General features: G+C 43.5%; 1 protein-coding gene across 1 annotated transcript in view; it reads right to left on the bottom strand.

Annotated features, from left to right (window-relative positions):
- Nucleotides 1–2,460: 2,460 nt before the first annotated feature.
- FAT4 (FAT atypical cadherin 4) overlaps nt 2,461–19,015 on the bottom strand; it is a 625,352-nt gene continuing 608,797 nt past the window's right edge. Inside the window, exons 16-17 of the mRNA XM_029589082.1 lie at nt 8,773–9,034; nt 2,461–5,454 (exon numbers count right to left, since the gene is read on the bottom strand). Coding sequence (XP_029444942.1) covers nt 3,599–5,454; nt 8,773–9,034 — 2,118 coding nt within the window. The 3' untranslated portion in view covers nt 2,461–3,598. The remainder of the gene's footprint in view (nt 5,455–8,772; nt 9,035–19,015) is intronic.

Below are 19,015 nucleotides of genomic sequence, written 5' to 3'. Positions count from 1 at the left end.
GGTCCCGAAGGGCAAATAATGCTGCGCTGCGGGACACTAAAACTTCAGGAGGAGAAAACAATCATGGGAAAGGAAGTGCGGTAGCTGTGCCACTGGCAGAAGGAGTCGGGGCTGCGAGTGGCAGTGTGGGAAGGGAAGGGAAGAATGCGGGGGAAGAGCAGGAGGAGGAAGGTGAAGTGTGGGAGGTGGTGGGGGGGGGACTGGAGGTAGAAGAGAGCAAGAGAGTGAAAAATGAAGGGCTCTGAGGTGGGGTGGGAGGAGAGGGTGAGGGGGAAGATGGAAGGCCTGGAGGTACATGAAGGGGAAGACAGATGACTGGGATGGAGGAGGGCTGGGAGTTGCAGTATGTGCCTGAGAGGGGAGGATGGGGGCTAAAGTAGAGGAGAACGAGGAGAGAACAGAATGGAGGGGAGCAAAAAGGGGAAGATGGACCGATGGGTAGGATGGAAAGCTGGAGGGCTGATCCCAGCAGTATGGAGGTCGATATTCAAAAGCCATTTAGATGGAGAAATGAAAAGCTATCTGTCTTGTATCTGAAGCTGTATACGACTAGAATTTAGCCGCATAATTCAGGGGCGGTCCAGCATTTCAGGGAAGGCCGGAATTAGCTGCATAAGTTATGTGGCTAACTCTGGTCGTGTGGTAGGGCTGTCCTAAAGTTAGCTGGATGTACTGCGCCGCTGAATATCTCCAATTAATTAGCCGGATAGTCATCGTTCTGCGGCACATCGACCTCATGGAGACTGAGGCTGAGAGGGGACAAGGCTGGTGGGTGTGAACAGAATCTGAAAGAATAGTAACGCGCTAGTAATAAAGGGAGACAGCTGGAAAAGGTGCACAGGGAAATTAAGATTAAAGAAAGAAATCAGAAAGGCGGAAGAGGGCGGGAGGGATGAAGAAAGGCGATTAACAGAAGAAAAAATTGGAAAGAAGACCCAATAAAAGAAGATGGAAAGAAAGAAGAGAGTGAAGGGAAAAAGCATTTTATTTTCAGTTGACTTATTGAGGGCTGAAATTATTTTCCATTTAAAAGTTGTAAGAATAAGCAGGTTAGATTGCTTTCTCTCTTATCCCTAATTCCTGCATGGGGAGGAGATTTATCCAAGGGATTCAGCCAGATAAATGAGCCCCTCCTCCGGGCAGCCCTCTAACCAGATTACACAGACGTCTTCCTGGGGAGAAAAGAGCATGGTCACACAGTCTAGCAAGGGCGAGGTATGGGGGCACTTGAGTTTGTACCCAAGAAACGTGGCTGCAATTTTCCCTTTCAAAATGTGCTCCAAGATCTGTGGGTACAAACGTCCCTGCGATCCTTGAAAAAACAGAGATTACTGCCCTAGTATCTCTACCAGAAATGTGCGAAATGCTAGACTTTAGGGATGGGGAGGGAGATGTAATATTTCCTCAGCAGTGGAAAACATACGAGCATGCCAAAACAAAAGTGGCCTTCCTGGGCCTGACGGAGCAGGCCACAGCAGAACTCCCTTTTTTCCTTTTGGTTTTAATCCGTCTGGCCCTTGACGATGAGCTCATGGGGTCAGCCATCTTTTCTGTTTAGCTTCCTGGTTATTTGGTTTGACAAGTCAATGGCAGCCCACCATGGCTCCCAGCTCAAATTGCACCCGAGCTAACCCAGTACAAGAATGCAAAGCAGCGACTCCGCCTCAGTCCTGCTTTTCTAGGAAAAGGCTCTGGGTTTCTATCGTCGAAAACATTTAGACTCCTCCACTTCATCCCAGACTTTACTACTCACTGTGTTAGACCTTAAGCAAATATGTCCAAGTTTGTTGAATGTTTATGTTTATTTATATTTTGTATATTTATTCTTATATTTATAATAATTTTATTTTATTTTAAGTCGTTCGCTGCTTTATCTATAAATTCATACGAAGTTAGCCCTGTTATCTGTACCCTCTTGTTTGATGTAATTTCCAACTTTGGTTCTATGTAAACCGACGTGTACAGGAACATCGGTATATAAAAGCCTTAAATAAATAAATAAATAAATAAATAAATATCCTAAGCTCCCTGTGTCAACGTGAGACTCTCTCTTTGAGGCTGAGACACTGTGACCGTGCTATTTATCTTTGACAGTTATCACAGTGAAAAGGAATATTACTGTATCTTGTCATCTGGTGCTTTCAATTCAATTAGAACCTGCCACAGCTAGGGCTTCGGTGCCATGAGATTTCAAATAAAGCCACAATACTCCAAGTAAGCTCTTGAATCAGTTATTTGCAAAGTGGATAGGACCTACTCCATGCTCTCCTGCCCTCGGACCCACTGGGCTGACTCCTCACATTCACCACAGCCCTGCTCCCCTGTTTCGTTTAAGCAGGTCTTTAATACACTTTCTATAAGCACAATCCAGGAGGGCAGACGTCTTCCATCACCAATAATGAAGAAAAGGAACATCAGAAAAGTCAAGATATGTTCAAAGAAGCACCCAAAACATTTTAAATAAATACTTTAATTCTATTATTGGCATTTACAAGTAGAAAGCATACAAGTATGTTACAGCTGTATCAAAATGTGAAAAATATGAATGTTACATAAGTAACAAATGTAAAAAAACCTCCAGATTTTTCTTACTTTCCCTGAAAGTAAGAAAACTATTTAGCATAGGAAAATATCATCTTCAAAAACACAGTTTTGGTAAAAAAAAAAAAAAATGCAAAAATTTTATCTTACACAGTACAAAAGAATTTTTCCAGCTTTGCACAAAAAGCTGAGGATTGCTGGTCCCAACATTCGTTTGGGTGGGACAAACTGATCTGTCATGTCAGTCTGCTAATAGTTTATTTTCACCTGTACAGGTGCTTGTAACATGCCCAGAACACTAGTGTGCAGCCTGATCTGCACAATAAATAACTGTGTTGGAGACATACAGCTAATGCTGCTTCAGAGTCAGTTAGGCAGTGGGATTCTCACAACTTCCAACCATTACACTGCAAGTGAAAGCGCAGGGAACGCGGAGTACAAAATACATCTCGAAGGAATGCAATAGCTTTCACAAACGCTGTTAGGAAACTGACATCTGCTGCCCAGCTTGGGCTTCATCTAGCACCCTTTCCTTGGACAGAAATGCCAAGCACCGTTTGGACAATAACTCAAGCTTATCTTTTTCAAAAGTACACACTTAATTAAGGCCCAGTGACTTTAATTCTTGATTCCAAGACTGCCATGGTCTTTCATATACCTCCTGAAATCCAACATATCTCTGCACTGCAAAACTAGATAATCCTCCTCTTTCCCCACTAGAAAAATGCATGAGTTCTTTATTTTGCAACAAAACCACATTAATTTAAAAATCACTACTCGACCAATTGTAATTAGAAAACACTTTTCAAATGTTGCATGCTGAATGTCTAGTTTAACATGAAATGCATGCAGAAGTGCGTTTGTCCAAGCATAATTAAATTATAGAATTATTTTCAGTCCATTTCAGCAGCATAATGGTTATTATTTTAAAATGGTCTTCTCCAACCAACAGTTCAGACTGGCCTGGTGTTACAATGCTGACTTGCAGTAACATGCCACCATGCAATGGTTGCACTGTTCCTTCATTTAGCATTTTGTTAATGCTATTTCACAATACCTACACATACTGTTCAGCTTCCCCCTCTTTTGTTCCCCCTCTGCTCACTTCATTTGCTGCTGCTTTTTCTGGCAATGATGCCAAATCTTTAAAAACATCCACATAATGCCCAAAACCGGGTCCCCAGTTCAATAGGTTGTCCCAGTTGAAATTTCCAGCTGATTGTCCAAACTTCAGGGGCAACGTATTCTCAGCGACAAGCATAGCTGCGGCTGCCTGCATGCCCACAGGTCCTCCCTCGGCTCTGCGGCTGCTATACCGCCTAGGTTTCAACCTAGCCCCATAATTATCTTCATCATCAGCGTCTGACTCATTGACTTGAGATAATTTTGGCATTCTCGAAGAATACACCATGGGTTTATCCCTGTCATATTCCATTTCTGAGCAAGTGAAAGATTCATGGGAGTCACTATCAGATGAAGATTCTGGAGCTGGGATGCCATCAGCTGGGTTCCTAACTCTTGACAGGGGTCTTGTGCAGTCCTCCTCTGAAGACGACCTTCCATGATCAGCACTGCATATACTCGGATTTCTAGGACGAGGGGTGTTAAGCCTTTCAACCTCTTCTATAGAGAGTCCAACGGGAGGTCCTGTCTCCAGAGGTATCTGCCCTATAGGTTGCTTTAAACGACTTCCTGGCCTTGAGCTATGACCTGTTGCCATGGTTTGAGGGCTTTTACTTCTCCTCCCAAGTCGAGTGGCATAGTTAAAAATACCAGGCTGGCAGCCATCACCATGAATCTCCAAAGGATTGCTTTCTCTTCTGGGCAGATGCAGCTCCCTGGCTGGACTGTTTCTGTAGAAAGTGGAAGATTTGGAGAAAGGGGCAGGACTGTGACGAGACAGAGGATTAGGGGTAGGACATGTGGAGTGGCTCAAGGAAGTTGTCCTTAGTCCTTGACTGTATGAAGGTTGATAAGTTAAGCTGCTGGCCCCTAGTGGCATGGAGGACTGCCTTGCAAAGCCAAGAGGACTATGTCTCTGGATAGAGAATTTAGGGGTGTGGCTTCGGAACTGCTTGTAGTGCTGAATGATGTCTGCATCCGAGGGTGCAATACTACTGGCATTTTCAATGTCATAGTGCTCTATCTCTGGTTCAGGAGCAGCTAGTGGGGCACTGGGGATTGTCTCTGTTACACGTGGTATGTCAGTCTCATCATAGATTAAATATGGGTTTTCTCTTTCAATTATATCAGGTTTAGGGTTTCCTTCAGGCTGTTTCCTTACAGTCATATCATCACCATAAGGTGGGATATTGTCAGGATCATCAAATGCAACATTTTCACTCCCCTTTTTCTTCTTTTCTTTGGGTTTCTTTTCACCTTTTGGCACTTTAGTCTTTTTGCCTCTACACTGGTTGCAAAGGATCAGACTGAGAACCAGGAGGGCAAGAACTGTAGCACAGCTGCCAACAATAGTAGGAACTGCCCAGAGTGGCAGCGTGAGTTCCTCCTTGTGTGGGCTCAGGACGCACATGTGCCCTCCATTGACTCCTCCCTTGCACACGTGGCCTTGTGGACACAGGATTCCAATGCAGGCTACCACAGTTTCACATGCTTTTCCTGTGTGCGACTCTGGGCAGCTGCAGGTAAACCCTGTGTGTGCACCAGGTTCACAGCTACCACCATTTTGGCAAGGGTTGGAGGCACATTCTCCTGGAGGGACACACTTATATGCATACCATTGATTAATGCACATTAATTCTCCCCAGCATGGATTGCTAGAACAAATGTTGGGACCTCGACATCCAATCTTAACTGATGGATCAATTTTGGAGATCGTAACAAGGCTGTGTTTTCCAGTGAAAGGAAGATTTTCTCTGTTGTAGTTCACATAGGCAATACAGCCATCGAATCCTAGAAAATAAATGAAAAAAAGACCTGTGACTCAGATGTTTTAAATTATGGACATGACAACTAGTCTTATGTCTATCATTCTGGAAACTCTTTCCTTAGCCATGATAAAACTTACTAAGGCTAGGGATAGGGCCTTTTTTGGAGTTGTACCAAGGCTGTATAATTCTTTGCCTAAGAATATTTGTTTTACTGATGATCTTCCACTGTTTAAAAAAACTGCATATTTGAATTGATTACAGCTGATTTATTGGCTGCCATGTTTTACTACTTTTACTGATTCTATTTTATTGTTTGCTTCAGTTTTAATTTTATTATTATTCTGGGATTATTTTAGTTTTTTGTATTTTATGACATTCAATATTTTTGCTAGTTATTATGATGTTTTATGATAGTGTTAGATTAATTTGTATTATGGATTTTATTGCTGTGTTGTATTCTTGCATTCAGTTTATTTTATGGAAAAGCAGGTGATAAATTGTGATTAATTAACGAATCCATGGTATCATAACTGATTTTGGGCTCTGTGTATTTATGCATTTTCCCATAGACACACGATGGGAGAAAACTTTTAATATAAAGGCCCCTTAATATTAGAAAAAGAACTTTACAGTTTTTAAAGACCTTTCTCCAAACATCCCAGACATCTTTAGCACTCCAAGCATTAACTGGGTAAGATTGTACTGAAAAATGTATGGATTAGGTGAAAGCAGTACTAGTTTACATCATTTTAGTGATTTTCTGATGGATAAATGTTGAACAATATTCTGGCTAGCCATATGGAAACAATACAGACTAAGGCTTAATTTGTACTTTAATACATGTGTATAATCATAGACTTTGAAATGTTATAACAGTGATTGATACTGTATTTTTTCTTAAATCCACTGTAATTATGTTGACAAGTGCTCAGTTACCAGGCCAATTAAATAAGTTAATAAGTGTTGGGCAAATGCTCTATCAAGTTTTCATTCCAAACATTTAAGCCAGCATGTCAGATGCCTTCACATACATCAATCAAAAACTCTTTTCATGCAACAAGAATAAGTACAACTGGAAAAATGAAGGCACAGAATAGAACAATGTTTGACAGGAAAAGTGCTTGTAGAGTGGACAACAATGCATTTCTCATCCAAATCTGGAAGAGGTTTGCTGGCTATTTTACATTTCTAAATAAGAGGAAGAGGGGCTTTTCAGTTGCAGGAAAACATCTGCTACTGAGATTCCCTGCTAGCAACAGCTGGATGCAAACCTAGAATAGGCTGAAAATATTTAGCTTCATTTGTGTTTTTGGGTATAGAAAGCCATAATAGTTTTTTTCCAGAAATATGGATGTTTTGCCCTGAAGCTTCAGTACTCAAGGATTCAGTGGACTCTTTTTCAAAAGAAATGTTTCAGTAGTTGACAGCTCTCTTTGACATTTGGGCGTGCATGTTTGACTAGCATGCAACTTTTAAGTTTAAACAGATACTGAACACGCAACAAAAAAATACATGCACAGACTAAGAATAAGCTAAGCAGCCTAGGGGGCATCCTAAGGTAAAGGGGGAGTTCAAGTCAAGACGAGGAGGTTCTTGGATTCAGTTCTGCATCGCATTCTCTTTAACTTCCTGCTAATTAGGAACTTTTTTCCCATCAGGAATTATAAAGCTCACAATTTACTTTTATGTTTCCATTTGTATATGGAATTGGGCAGCATACTAAGTGCCTATACGTAATGATATTTAGTGAGGCAGAATGGTGACTGAAGTGTTTTTGGCTTGTCTATAGTATGAGATGAGATCACAGCGGAAACATGCTCACTGGGTATCCGCTGCCCACTTCCAGATGTTGTTGACATTAGGAGAGTGGGTTTGTATAATCAAATGGGATAAGTGGCATTTGGGTTGTAAAGAAAATGCTAATATACTGCACAGTTCTCAGTGGGGAATGAGGGCACTAAAGTGTGAGAAAAAATGTGCTAAATTAAAAATAAATACAAATAAATGAGTGCACAAAGTTGTGTACTCTTTCAGAATGGCCAAACAGAATACAATCATTTTTAATCTGCTGAAATTGATGATTATCTTTCTGCCAGAAGTTTGTCTGACTCAAGCCCTTTGTTTTCAGGTTTCTAATAAACAGACCCCTCCTTCTCACTATGAGGGGGATTGATCTCTGTCTTTTCCTTTGCGGCAGGCTTTCTAAACTATGTTTATTTCTATAAATCACAGAATCATCTTATATAAGTACTCACTGTATATGGAACTACTTCCCCCAGGGAGCAATGGGAAGCCTAATAGTAGGACTATATACTAATCCAGTGACGGTGAACGCCAGTCCTCGAGTGCCACAAACAGGCTACGTTTTCAGGATACCTACAATGAATATGCATGAGAGAGATTTGCATGCACTGCCTCCAATGTATGGAAATCTATCTCATGCAAATTCCTTCTGTCTTAATATATAGTCCTACTATTAGGCTTCCCATTGCTCCCTGGGGGAAGTAGTTCCATATACAGTGCAAAGGAGGGGGCATCTCCGCTGCGCTGCCTCCAGCTGGCAGAGTTACTTAGAAGTATCTCTGTCTTTTAAATCTCTCCATTTTTTCCCAACAGAGGTGAGAGCCTTTTAGAATGAGAGCAGCGCCTTATAGTAAAGAAAAGAGTCTTCAGAGACCTTTGTACTGTCTGCAAAGCTCCTGTAGTTGAATTATTGGTGGATGCCGAGTTGCTTTGCATTTTCTGTTTTCCTACAACACAAATTGCTGCTGAGGCATCTTATTATATTCTTAGAACTGTAGGAGGCTTCTAAGCCCATAACTGTCCATCTTGGAGAGTACTTGTATAAGATGATTATGTGTTTTATAGAAATAAACAATAACAAGCTTGGAGAAGACTTGTTTTAGCAGCAAGACTGAGTAACATGGTATTTTTTATCTATGTAATTCCAACCGATTTCCAGACCACTAGATTACACATCCTGTGCAGGGTTCACAGTTGGGAAGAATAGATAAGTGTATTAGGCTAAGGGTACCTTTGACATGCCTGAAGAGTGGAATGCTTTTAAGATACAACTTCAGGACAAGTTTGGCCCTTACCCCCAGAGATTGCTGCATCCCAAAATGTTCATTGGCTGAAAAATATCATCTCTACCTATTTTCTTAAAACAAATGAGACTTTTTAGTAGGCTCCCGAGGTACTTCCTTTTTTAACATTTTGACAAATGCTTAAGCATAAACTGCAAAGAATGTGATTCCTTTTGTGAGTGTCTCTATCAAAGCCTTCCTATCCAGCCTGCTCAGCTTTCACATCCTCTCCTGCACACACTTCCAATGCTTACCTGTATCAGTTCTGTAAGCAGTCTGGCCTGGCGGGATTCCTCCCAGGGAGATAGTAAGAACATTAAGGCCTCCAAACTCCTGGGTGATGTGCAGGATGTCTCTGCTGAAGGTCCTGTCGACAGATAATATGGTACTAGATCCATTCTTTTCCATCAGAAGAGAGTGCCACTGGCCGTCTGCTACGTAAACCTCTGGGATGTTCCTCTCCACTTTTCCAGCAATACCTGCATCAGATGTGTAATGCACTTTACCATTCTTTACCTGTAAAGAAATAAAGAATTATAATGACAGCAATGCACAATGCAAATAAATTGCTATGATAATATGTTACATTTATATTTACTCTGTATGAATGTATTGTAAAACAAAAGGCCACGAGGTCAGTTTTCAAAGAGATCTAACCAGCGAAGAGGGTCGTTCACTGAGCCGCAGGATTTTTCCTTGAGGGAAAAATACTGCAGAATTCACCAAGACTTTGTGGCTTGGGGAATCACCCTGCTGCTGCTTAATGAACCTGGCGGCATTTTTCCTGGTGGCAAAATACTGTGGCCCGTGGTATCTACCCGCGAGGAAATATAACACAGCAGTTAAAGGACTCCCAAGTTATTTATTTATTTACTTATTTGTTGAGTTTTATATTCCGTCATTCGGTAGAGCCATCATAACGGTTTACAAAAATATACATTTTTCTTAGCAGTTGTAATGCACAGTGGTGGTCCTGGGACAATAGGTCAGCCATCGTTTAAAGAGGTGACTTGGTCCCATGTATGCCTCCCCCCCCCCACCAAATCAAAGTCTGCATAGACCTCCTGTCCTATCTTTAAATTAAACATTATTCTTTTAATATCTGCAGTGATGCCCCACTCAGGAGGCTGGGACCCCCACCGCCCACTCCTTGACTCCTCTCTCTTTGATAAAAGAATGACCATGGCGGTTCAATAGACGCCTCAGCCCCACCCCCCCAGACTCCCCATCATTGGTGGTGCAGTGGGGGCCAGAGCACTCCCTAGGCTCTGGCTCAGCGATGGCCAGTTTCTAAAATAGCAGTGCCTTGATTTTGTCCTATGTGACAGAGGCAAACGTTGGGTGGCACCATTTTGGAAAACGGTCATCGCTGAGCCAGAGTGTAGGGGATGCTCCGGCCCCCACTGCACCACCAATGATGCTTTTGTAGGTATGGGGAGTCCGGGGATGAGGATGGGTGTCAGGGTCCACTACACCAACAGTGATCTGTTTGTTTAAGGGGGGGGGTTAGGGTCCCAGCCTCCTGGAGCCAGGTTTTCTTTTGAAGGGTGTGGGTGGAGCAGGGCATCACTGTGGTTATAAAAAAGTTTAATAAAAATAAAAAAAAATGGGCTTCCTCCAAGAGTGGCTGGGATGGGGGTTCTTTGCAGATCCACAGGAGCTTTTATGACTTTGGTGGAAGGGGTTTGTGCATTAACCTTCCGATGCACTCCTGAGTTGTAGCTAATGTCAAATCAAATAATGTGGTTTGAGAAGTTTTTGGTCAGCCACGTTATTTGATTTACATCGATTAGGGTAGTAAGGATCTTATCAGCAGGCATTAGTGCTCATCTGCATGCTAATGAGTCTATTTAAATATGCATGGACCCTGGCCTAGAATAACGCAAGACATTTCAATCATCTTGTGTTATCCTTGCTTTAGGGCATTTACCACACACAGGGTAAATGTCCTAATGTGGCTTAGTGAATGACCTAGCTAGCCACATCCAAGCCTTCAAACACTGACTAGGCTAAGCTGATAAATGCAGCTGGGTGTTTCACCAAGTGACTAACTTTAGGTATGTGGGGGGGGGGGGGGGGGGGGGAGCCGGCAGCAGGACTAGGTTAGAGAGGAGAAAGGTAAGCAGCTGGGGCTGCAATAATAGACCTAAATTTGTTCAGCGTTCTCCCTCCCGACTGAGAACTTACCTCCCCCTCTCCTGACTTTTTACAGTGGGAAAATGAATCCATGTCAGCAGCTGCTTTCCCTCCATCTCACTCCTAGCAGTGGGATTTCCCTCCCTGCCTCCCACTCTCATTCCAAAAAAATAAGTACCTGTGGCTACCCCCCTCCCTCCCCGGCCATAGAAAGGAGAGTGCCGCCTGGGGACTCCCTTCACGCCCTCTTGGCCAGAAAAGACATAAGGGTGGGCTCGGCTGTTTAACTCGCAGTTGGATGCAGGTTGTATAGGTGCTGCTACCTAATCCCCTTATGCAATAAGGGGCAGATTTTAAAAGATTTTCGGGCGTAGGGGGGTTGCGCACGCCGCCGGGCCTATTTTCAAAAGGCCCGGCGGTGTGCGTAAAGCTCCAGGGCGCGTGTAAGTCCCGGGGCTTGAAAAAAATGGGTGGGGCGGTCCGGGGGCGTGGCCAGAGGCCTCTGGGCTGGGAGATCGCACGCCGGCAGTTGGCCAGCAGGCGTAACTTCTACAACAAAAGTACGGGGGGGGGGGGGGGGGGGGGGGGGGTGTTTCTCTGAGGCTGCTCTGATTTCAGAGCGGCCTCGGAGGGAGCGGGGAAAGCCAGCTGATCTCCTTGAGGGCTCGGCGCACGCAAGTTGCACTAGTGTGCACCCCCTTGCACGCGCCGCCCCCTGATTTTATAGCATGCGCACGGCTGCACGCGCATGTTATAAAATCGGGCCTACATTTGTGCGTGCCGGGTAGTGCGCACAAATGTAGGCTGCGCGCGTGGGTTTTAAAATCTGCCCCTAAGGGGATTAGCACCTCCACAACGCACATCCAACGTGCGGCGAAACTAATAGCGCTCATCACATGCAAATGCACGTTGACAAGGCTATTGGTTACTCACCTGCAATGCAAAACTGCTGAGCACTCTCAAACGTTGTACAGAAAGGCAGAAAATACTGCTTTTCTGTGCATCCTCCTACTTAATATCGTCGCGATATTAAGTAGGAGGAACAAAATCTTAGAACACATTTCTTTTTTTTAAAGTGCCGACGGTTGGGTTCAGGAAACAGATGCTCAGTTAACAAGCGTCCGTTTCCTGAACCCCCTTGGCTGTGCGCCAATGGGGGAAACGGACACCGATAAATTTGGCGTCCGTTTTCTAAAGCGGCAGACAGCCGACCGCCCGCGGGCTCCCACTGTCAAGGAGGTGCTGGGGACGCGCAAGCGACTCCTTATAATGCGACCCCGAATGTAAATATTGCATGGCGCCCCCAGGAGAGGTGCCTGAGGATGCTGAGGGTTCAGCGCCTGCTTTCAGCGCATTTTAACTGCATCGGCCCCATAGGGAGGGAGAAGAACAGATTAGGGGGTACTTTATTTTTAAGGAAGTGGGAAGGGAGGGCGAGGGAATTCCCCAGCTAGGAGAGATTTTAAAAAAATGTAAAGTGTTGGAGAGAGGCAGGGAAAGGATCTGTGGCAGCAGTTTGTTTTTTAAGAGATAGGAAGGAACCAGAGCAGGGACCTGATGTAGGGATCAGTACTTTGGGGAGGCTGGGGGTGGTGGGTTGAGCTCTTGATTTTTGAGATTGTGTGCCTTTTGTTTTTTAAGCACAGCCAGTTAGAGCCTGATTTTCAGCATTAACCAGCTAAGTTTAATCAGGGAACCCAGCTGCACATTTTGATGGGTGGATTTAGGACCATTTTCAGCTGAATACCCAGCCAGCTAGGTTCAGCTGAAAATTCACCTAAAGGAAACCAGTTAAACTTAGGCAGTTATTTTGTAACACTAGGTCTGCAGAAGCGGGAGTCGGCTGTTCCTCATATAAAATGTCATTTCATTTCTTTTTTGCTTTGGCAGTTTCTTTCTGGTCCTCTGTACTTCTAGCGGAACCCGAAGTGGGATCTGGCACCAGGAGCCTTCATTTGTCACTACCCGGGCATCTCCCCCCTACTTTATATCCTCCGCAAGGTATACAGTCTGCTCACTGCAGTGGCAATCAGGGGCCAGAGGCTCCTAGAGCCCTGAATCCGGGCACTCGAGGTCACTCTTGAGCAATGGCCACTTGGAGAGCTGGGAACGTTGTCCATGGGGAGCAGAAGACAAATAGGGGTCCTTCTGCATGGCCCTGGATTAGTATTATTTCAGGGAAAAAGTTGGAAAGTTTCAGAAACGACTAGGAAAATAGTTATTGAAATTAGTTAAAAAAACCCCCAAAATCCCCAAAACCTTCTGTTTTGAATATACTCATTTTATTTTAAGCAAAGGTTGCCCAATGAGATTTTTAAACCGCAGATTTGAATCAGTAAATAAAGTTAGAGTTTTAGGTGCCACTGTGGCAAATGAATGTTCTGTAGCATTGAGGATCTTAACTCCACATTCCACATAAATGCAGTCTGACAGCTTTTCCTGCAGATTTCATGGTGACAGGAGCTACGTATAAACTGAATTGGGTCAAAATGTCATGGCAGCACCCCGGCTACAAGCTATAAACACATTTTCAGTTAGATTAGGCTTTTAATTAGAGTGCTTAACAGCCTAATCTAATTAAAAATGAAAAAACTGTCTTTATAGCTTGTAGCCGGGGTGCTGCCATGACATTTTGACCCAGAATATAGGGAGATCAAAAAAGAATATAATGAAACTGAGCGTCTTTTTATTAAATTAGAATACAATTTAATTGTAGTCTGCTAAGTCAGTTAACATAGCGAAGTGTGGAAAACCTTCCACGTGGCACTAATCACAAGTTACTTCTTTATCCTTCTTCCAAGTCAGAGCAGATTTCATCACAATAGTTTGCTATTTTCAAAACTGTTATTGTGTGAATTGTTAAACCAAGGAACAGTTTGAGCACTATATGGTTGTATGTGAATAATGTAAGTTGTCGTACAAACCAAAGGTTTTAATATCAAGATTTAAGGATTAAAGGTCTCTTCCTTTGATAAGGAATATAGATTAAACAATTTTCACACTGCCAAAATGTTTTTAAGGTCTTGAGCGTTGAATGATAGGGAAGTCTGAAGGATGAAGATCCCCTTCCTGCAGCACCATTGATCTAATAGAAAAGAGTCCAGTAAAATCTGAATCTAGCCTATCCTGAGTTCAAGGCCTTGCTGTAGTACTGAGGCCTAAACATTTGACCCTTCAGAACATGAGCCTCCTACCTTGCAACAGCATGAGTGATCATCAGTGATTGATGACCTTACAGAACTATTTCATTTTTGTTTAAAGTTGCATGTGGCCATTACTAACAGAGCTATAAATAAAACACAACTGTCACGGGGAAAATATTACATTTCCAGTGACTAGCATGGATTGGGACATACCACATCTTCAGTCAAGAAGAAAGAATGCTGTTCCTAGTCTCTTTCAAGCACCTCATATTTCTGCTCAGATATGACGGCTTGAACTGATTGGGAACGCGCTTTCTACTGATGCTGGATTTCATTTAAATTGTGGCGATTCTGGCACGGGCTGCTAAAATAAAGCATGAACTGGGCAACAGAAAAGCTTACTCCGATTTTCTCACTATACTGCTAACATGCCAAGCAAACAACTGTTTTTTACTGTTGTTTCAGACATGCTTTTTCTTCTATGTTTTTACAGCCTTCTAGTTATGATAGAAGGCATTAAAACTAGATAGATCTACATTCTAACTTACACAATCAGTATTAAATGTGCCATTGTATGACAATAGAACGCTGCTGTAAATTGGAATTGGAGGTTCACTTCTTTCAATTTGCAACATCGGTGCAAAGAATTTAGACATTTGTTACTAGTGCATGTACTGCTATTAAAAATGTAACAGCAGATAACAAGCATAGGGCCCATCTAAGCTCCCAAATGACTTCCTGTTGCATGCTGTAGGCTCCAGCTGATCTCTGTTTTCCTTTAGCTAGGGATCTTCTGGCTTTATTTCACCCTTTCTTACATTCTGCTACTGTGGTTGCCACCACCACTTCCTTCAGAAGGCTGCACTAGGTGTCCCCTACCTTCTCCATGAAATAACGTATTGATAGTTATTAACTGATTAGAGCATAGATTTGGGGACTTTTCTCCCTTTTTTGAGCAACTTAGGCTGTATTAACTTTACAGCCTACTTGTTAACCTAATTATAGTGTGACTTTTAGTGCTAGAATTTCAGGGTATTGGACCAAACTTCCTGGAACTAAGATGGAAAATATAAACTAAATCTCAATAATTCAGTCATAGGGAATCTCAAGACCATTATTAAGTCACTACAACACTCACAGGTTTCAATATGATGTGTAAAATACATTGCCCCAAGTCTTTGTCAATACAATATTCAATCTAACTGTCCTATTATAGTGCACTTTCAACTGGGCAGCCACAGCCTGAAATTTGAATTCACAGAAATTCTAGTACAGTCTTGACATTTGTTAACACAAGTTTTATAATATATAATACAAGTTGCAACATCCGAATTAGCAGTAGTCAACTAGGCAACTGATGTAATTACTATATAGATGGAAAATCAGTATAAAAGATCAAAGTTGGTATATTCTATTTTAATGGTATTGATTTATTTATACTGTGAATTTTGTTTTGTGTTTTTAAAATAGTTGTTTTATTTTGAATGATATTATCTGCTTAGCGTGTTCTAGCTATAAGCAGAATATAAATAAATAAAGCAGTAACATGGAATGATGATTAGAAAGAACCAGGAGCTTGTAAACATAGGGCCTGATTTTCAAAAGCATTTACATGCTTAAAATTGGGTTTTACATGTTTAAATTCAATTTACCCATGCAAATGGTCTTTTGAAAATTGCTACAATATATGCCATTGAATTGCCCATAGGATTTACCCATGTGTGCACTTTACGCGTGTAAATGGCTTTTGAAAATTGCTACAATAGTTACAGTTACAAGTGTAAACTCTTTTGAAAATTACCCCATACCGAGGAGTATCCAAGAGATAAGATGGACAGGAAGTAGAGTAAAAGAGATAAGAGAAGATTTTTAAATACTATAATCCAAGGACTAGCTTGGGGCTCAGTGGCAGGGATGTGCATGACTCTGCTAAATACTGGGTTCTATTACAAGGTCAGGCCTTTTGTTCTTTGGGCCAGCTGGAGATACAGAGGAGGCAACATTCTTTTTCCCTGGGTGGAGGGATTCCAGTTATTGCAAAAGGACGACAACTAGTGGACACACAGGGCTCAGCTTCAGGTGCTCATAGGCTCAAAAGGAGGATGCATAAGCCTTGCCAACACAATGTTGAGATCCCAGGACACAACAGGGTGCTGCAGAGGTGGGCTTTAGCTGAAGCAGGCCCCGCATAAAACAAGATGGGTGTGCCAGCGACACCCCGATGCTAAACACTAACCGTGCTCAGATGAACTCTGACTGAGGTGGTTTTAAGCCCGGCCCCGGAAAAGTGCCACAAGTAATCTAAGAACTTTGGAAGCGGCCACGTAAATGGATGTAATCCATGCTCCTCACACCAAACAGAGAACCTCTTCCAATTGAACCTGTAAGAATTCCTGCTGGAAGGCTTTCTGGAAGCCACCAGCACCTGGGAGACATTTTCAGAGAGCTCCAGGGGTTGAAGGACTAGGCACTCAACATCCAGGCCGTCAAGGCCAATGCCCACAGGTTTGGATGGCGCAGAGTGTCCTGATTCTGTGTTATGAGATCGGGCGCAATCCCCAGGCTGATGGGATCCCTGATTGACAGGTCCTGAAGGAGAGGGAACCAGACCTGCCTGGTCCAATAGGGCATCACGAGGATCATGGTCCCCCGATCCTGCTGGAGCTTCAGGAGAGTTTTGCAGAAGAGGAGGGTACGTGACAGGAGACCCGTGCCCCAATGAAGGTGAAGGTGTCGGAGGGTGGATGACCATCCTTTCTGAATAGGGATCCTTTCTGAATAGGGAACTCCTCCCAGTTCAAGTGCCCCTGTTTATTGTAACTTTCATTCACTTTTTCTCTCTTCGCCTACTGTTCACGCTGATGTGAATGTTATTGCACTGTTTACTGTAAACCGATACGATATGATTATCATGAGTGTCGGTATAAAAAAGCCCTAAATAAATAAATAAAACAAAAATTACTCACCTTGCAGTTGAACTGGGAAGTGAAGCAGTACACATCCGGAGTTCCCCACAGATAGAAAATCCGGGCTGTCACTTTCGAGTTCAGTGACCACTTGTGCGGCTGAAAAGAGCAGTTTAGATGGTCTGCCAGCATGTTCAGCGTTCCGAGCAGGTATGTCACTTGCAGAGCGTAGAACCAGATCTGCACAGCCTCTTGACAGAGGAGGAATGACCCCATGCCTCCCTGCTTATTGATGTACCACATTGCAACTTGATTGCCCATTCGAATCAGGACTGCTTTGTGGGACAAGCAGTCTTGGAATGCCCAAAGAGTATAACGAATTGCCCGAAGCTCCAAGACATTTATCTGGCATAGAGCTTCCTGAGCGGTCCACAGACCCTGCATGTGAAGGTCTGTGGACCTCCTCGAATGACCCAATGATGGGGATCGCTCCCGAGGGGAGCATCGGTGGCTGCTGGGGAACCAAAGGTCCCTCCGGTTGCATCGGGAGGACTCCAAGTAGGACATCCAGATGCTAGAGCAGGGGTGCCAAGATAGATGGCATGGGCTCTGGCACCGGTATGGGGGCCAGTGGCGGGGGAGGTCCAATGCTCCATAGAGCTCTGAGCACCACATTCAGCACCCTGCGATCCAACTCCTCCTGGAAGTCCTGTGAGGTCAGGACTGATGGAAGGGGCAAGGCGTCACTGGAGCCTCCTCAGAGGCACGGTGCCTGGCATCGGTGAGGAATGCCTGGGACTTCCAAGCCGGTTGGAGGAAGTTGCCTCCTCACCACGGAGTCACTTCGGTGGCAGCATAGCAGCCGCTAGTGCCGCATTGGAACTGGTGCTGTGTGTGAACGGCGACCGGTGTTGGCTTTTTCAGGATCTCCCTTGATGCTCGGCCCAGTCTTTCCCTGGTATCATGGAGGCTGAGGATCCTGATGTCCTTGAAAGTGGTGAAATCATAGAAGAGTGGTCACCGTCTCCTCAGTCCCTAGACGATGCCGCTGGGGGTATAGAGAGGGAAAGCATATCAAGCGGTTCCCCTCGACCCCAGGGTGTCAATGACTACGACGCGGGTACGGATGGAGGGACCAAAAAGTTTTTGGGACCAAAAGGTTTTCTCCATTTTACCGAGCTGCGCACGACAGCCTTTGGGGGTCATCTGGTCACACAGCTGACATCTTCAGACGTCGTGTGATGCTCCCAGGCAGAGGATACAAACCTCTTGCAGATCCGTCCACGGGTACTGAGGACACCGGCAAAAAATGCATGATGCCATGAAAAAAGAAAAAACAACCAGTGAACGGTCGATGACCGGGAGCCACTGAAAAATGACGAGCCAGGAATCAACCGCAGAGAAGGGAGAAAAGTTAACCTACCGCGCCGAGGAAGGAGCGCCGCCTGGAGAAAGGAGGCAGGTGTTTAGATGGGAGAAAAACTGATAATAAACAAAAAAAAGACTCTTTTGATGCTGAGCTCCAAAACCACAAGGCAACTATACTGCGGAAAAAAAGAGAGTGAAGGGGGACCTTGCATGGACGCGCAGATAGTGGCATGCTGGGCATGTTCAGTGTGCCAGTCAAAGCTTCTAGTAACTTTGTCAAAAGTTTTCCATGCCGGGCACATCTGATGATGTCACCCATCTATGAGAACCCACCATCCTGATTGTCCTAGGAGAAAGAAACATTACCAATGGAGCTTGTGTATTACACTTATTTTTCCCTGCATGTGCTAATTTTTAAAAGGCAGTTTATGCGTATAAATCTTGTAAAAAAAATTATCCTCTATTTGGATCATGCAATAAGCCATTATTTCTGAGTAGAAATAGTGTAGAGAAAGGTCTGATGGAAGCTACTGCAGCATGTCTAAGGGAATTGAAAGAAAGGAAGGTTAAAGTTTTAAGTAATAGTTATGTAAGTTATGTATGGTTTTAATCATATATTGTAAACCGCTGCCATCTCAGGAGTATGCGGTACAGAAGTGTGTTTATATAAATAAATAAATAGAAGCTGTTTATGATTTTATATCCATTTCATTAATCCATGGAAATATGTGCAGCAAGTTGTTGATGGTCAAAGATTATGGTCACTAAATGCAACAGGCCACAGCTTCTTCATAAAATAGTAGCTATTGATCATAATGGTTCAAATCCCATTCTGGACCAATATTTAATATCATTGTTATGCCTCTCCTCCCTAAACGATTAGATAAGTAACCTCACAGCATAGCCATTTCCTTGTAGAATGATATAATGGAATCCAGGCAGCC

The sequence above is a fragment of the Rhinatrema bivittatum genome, chromosome 1 (assembly GCF_901001135.1).
Source record: "Rhinatrema bivittatum chromosome 1, aRhiBiv1.1, whole genome shotgun sequence".
Taxonomy (NCBI): domain Eukaryota; kingdom Metazoa; phylum Chordata; class Amphibia; order Gymnophiona; family Rhinatrematidae; genus Rhinatrema; species Rhinatrema bivittatum.
This window is presented reverse-complemented; position numbering and strand designations above follow the sequence as displayed.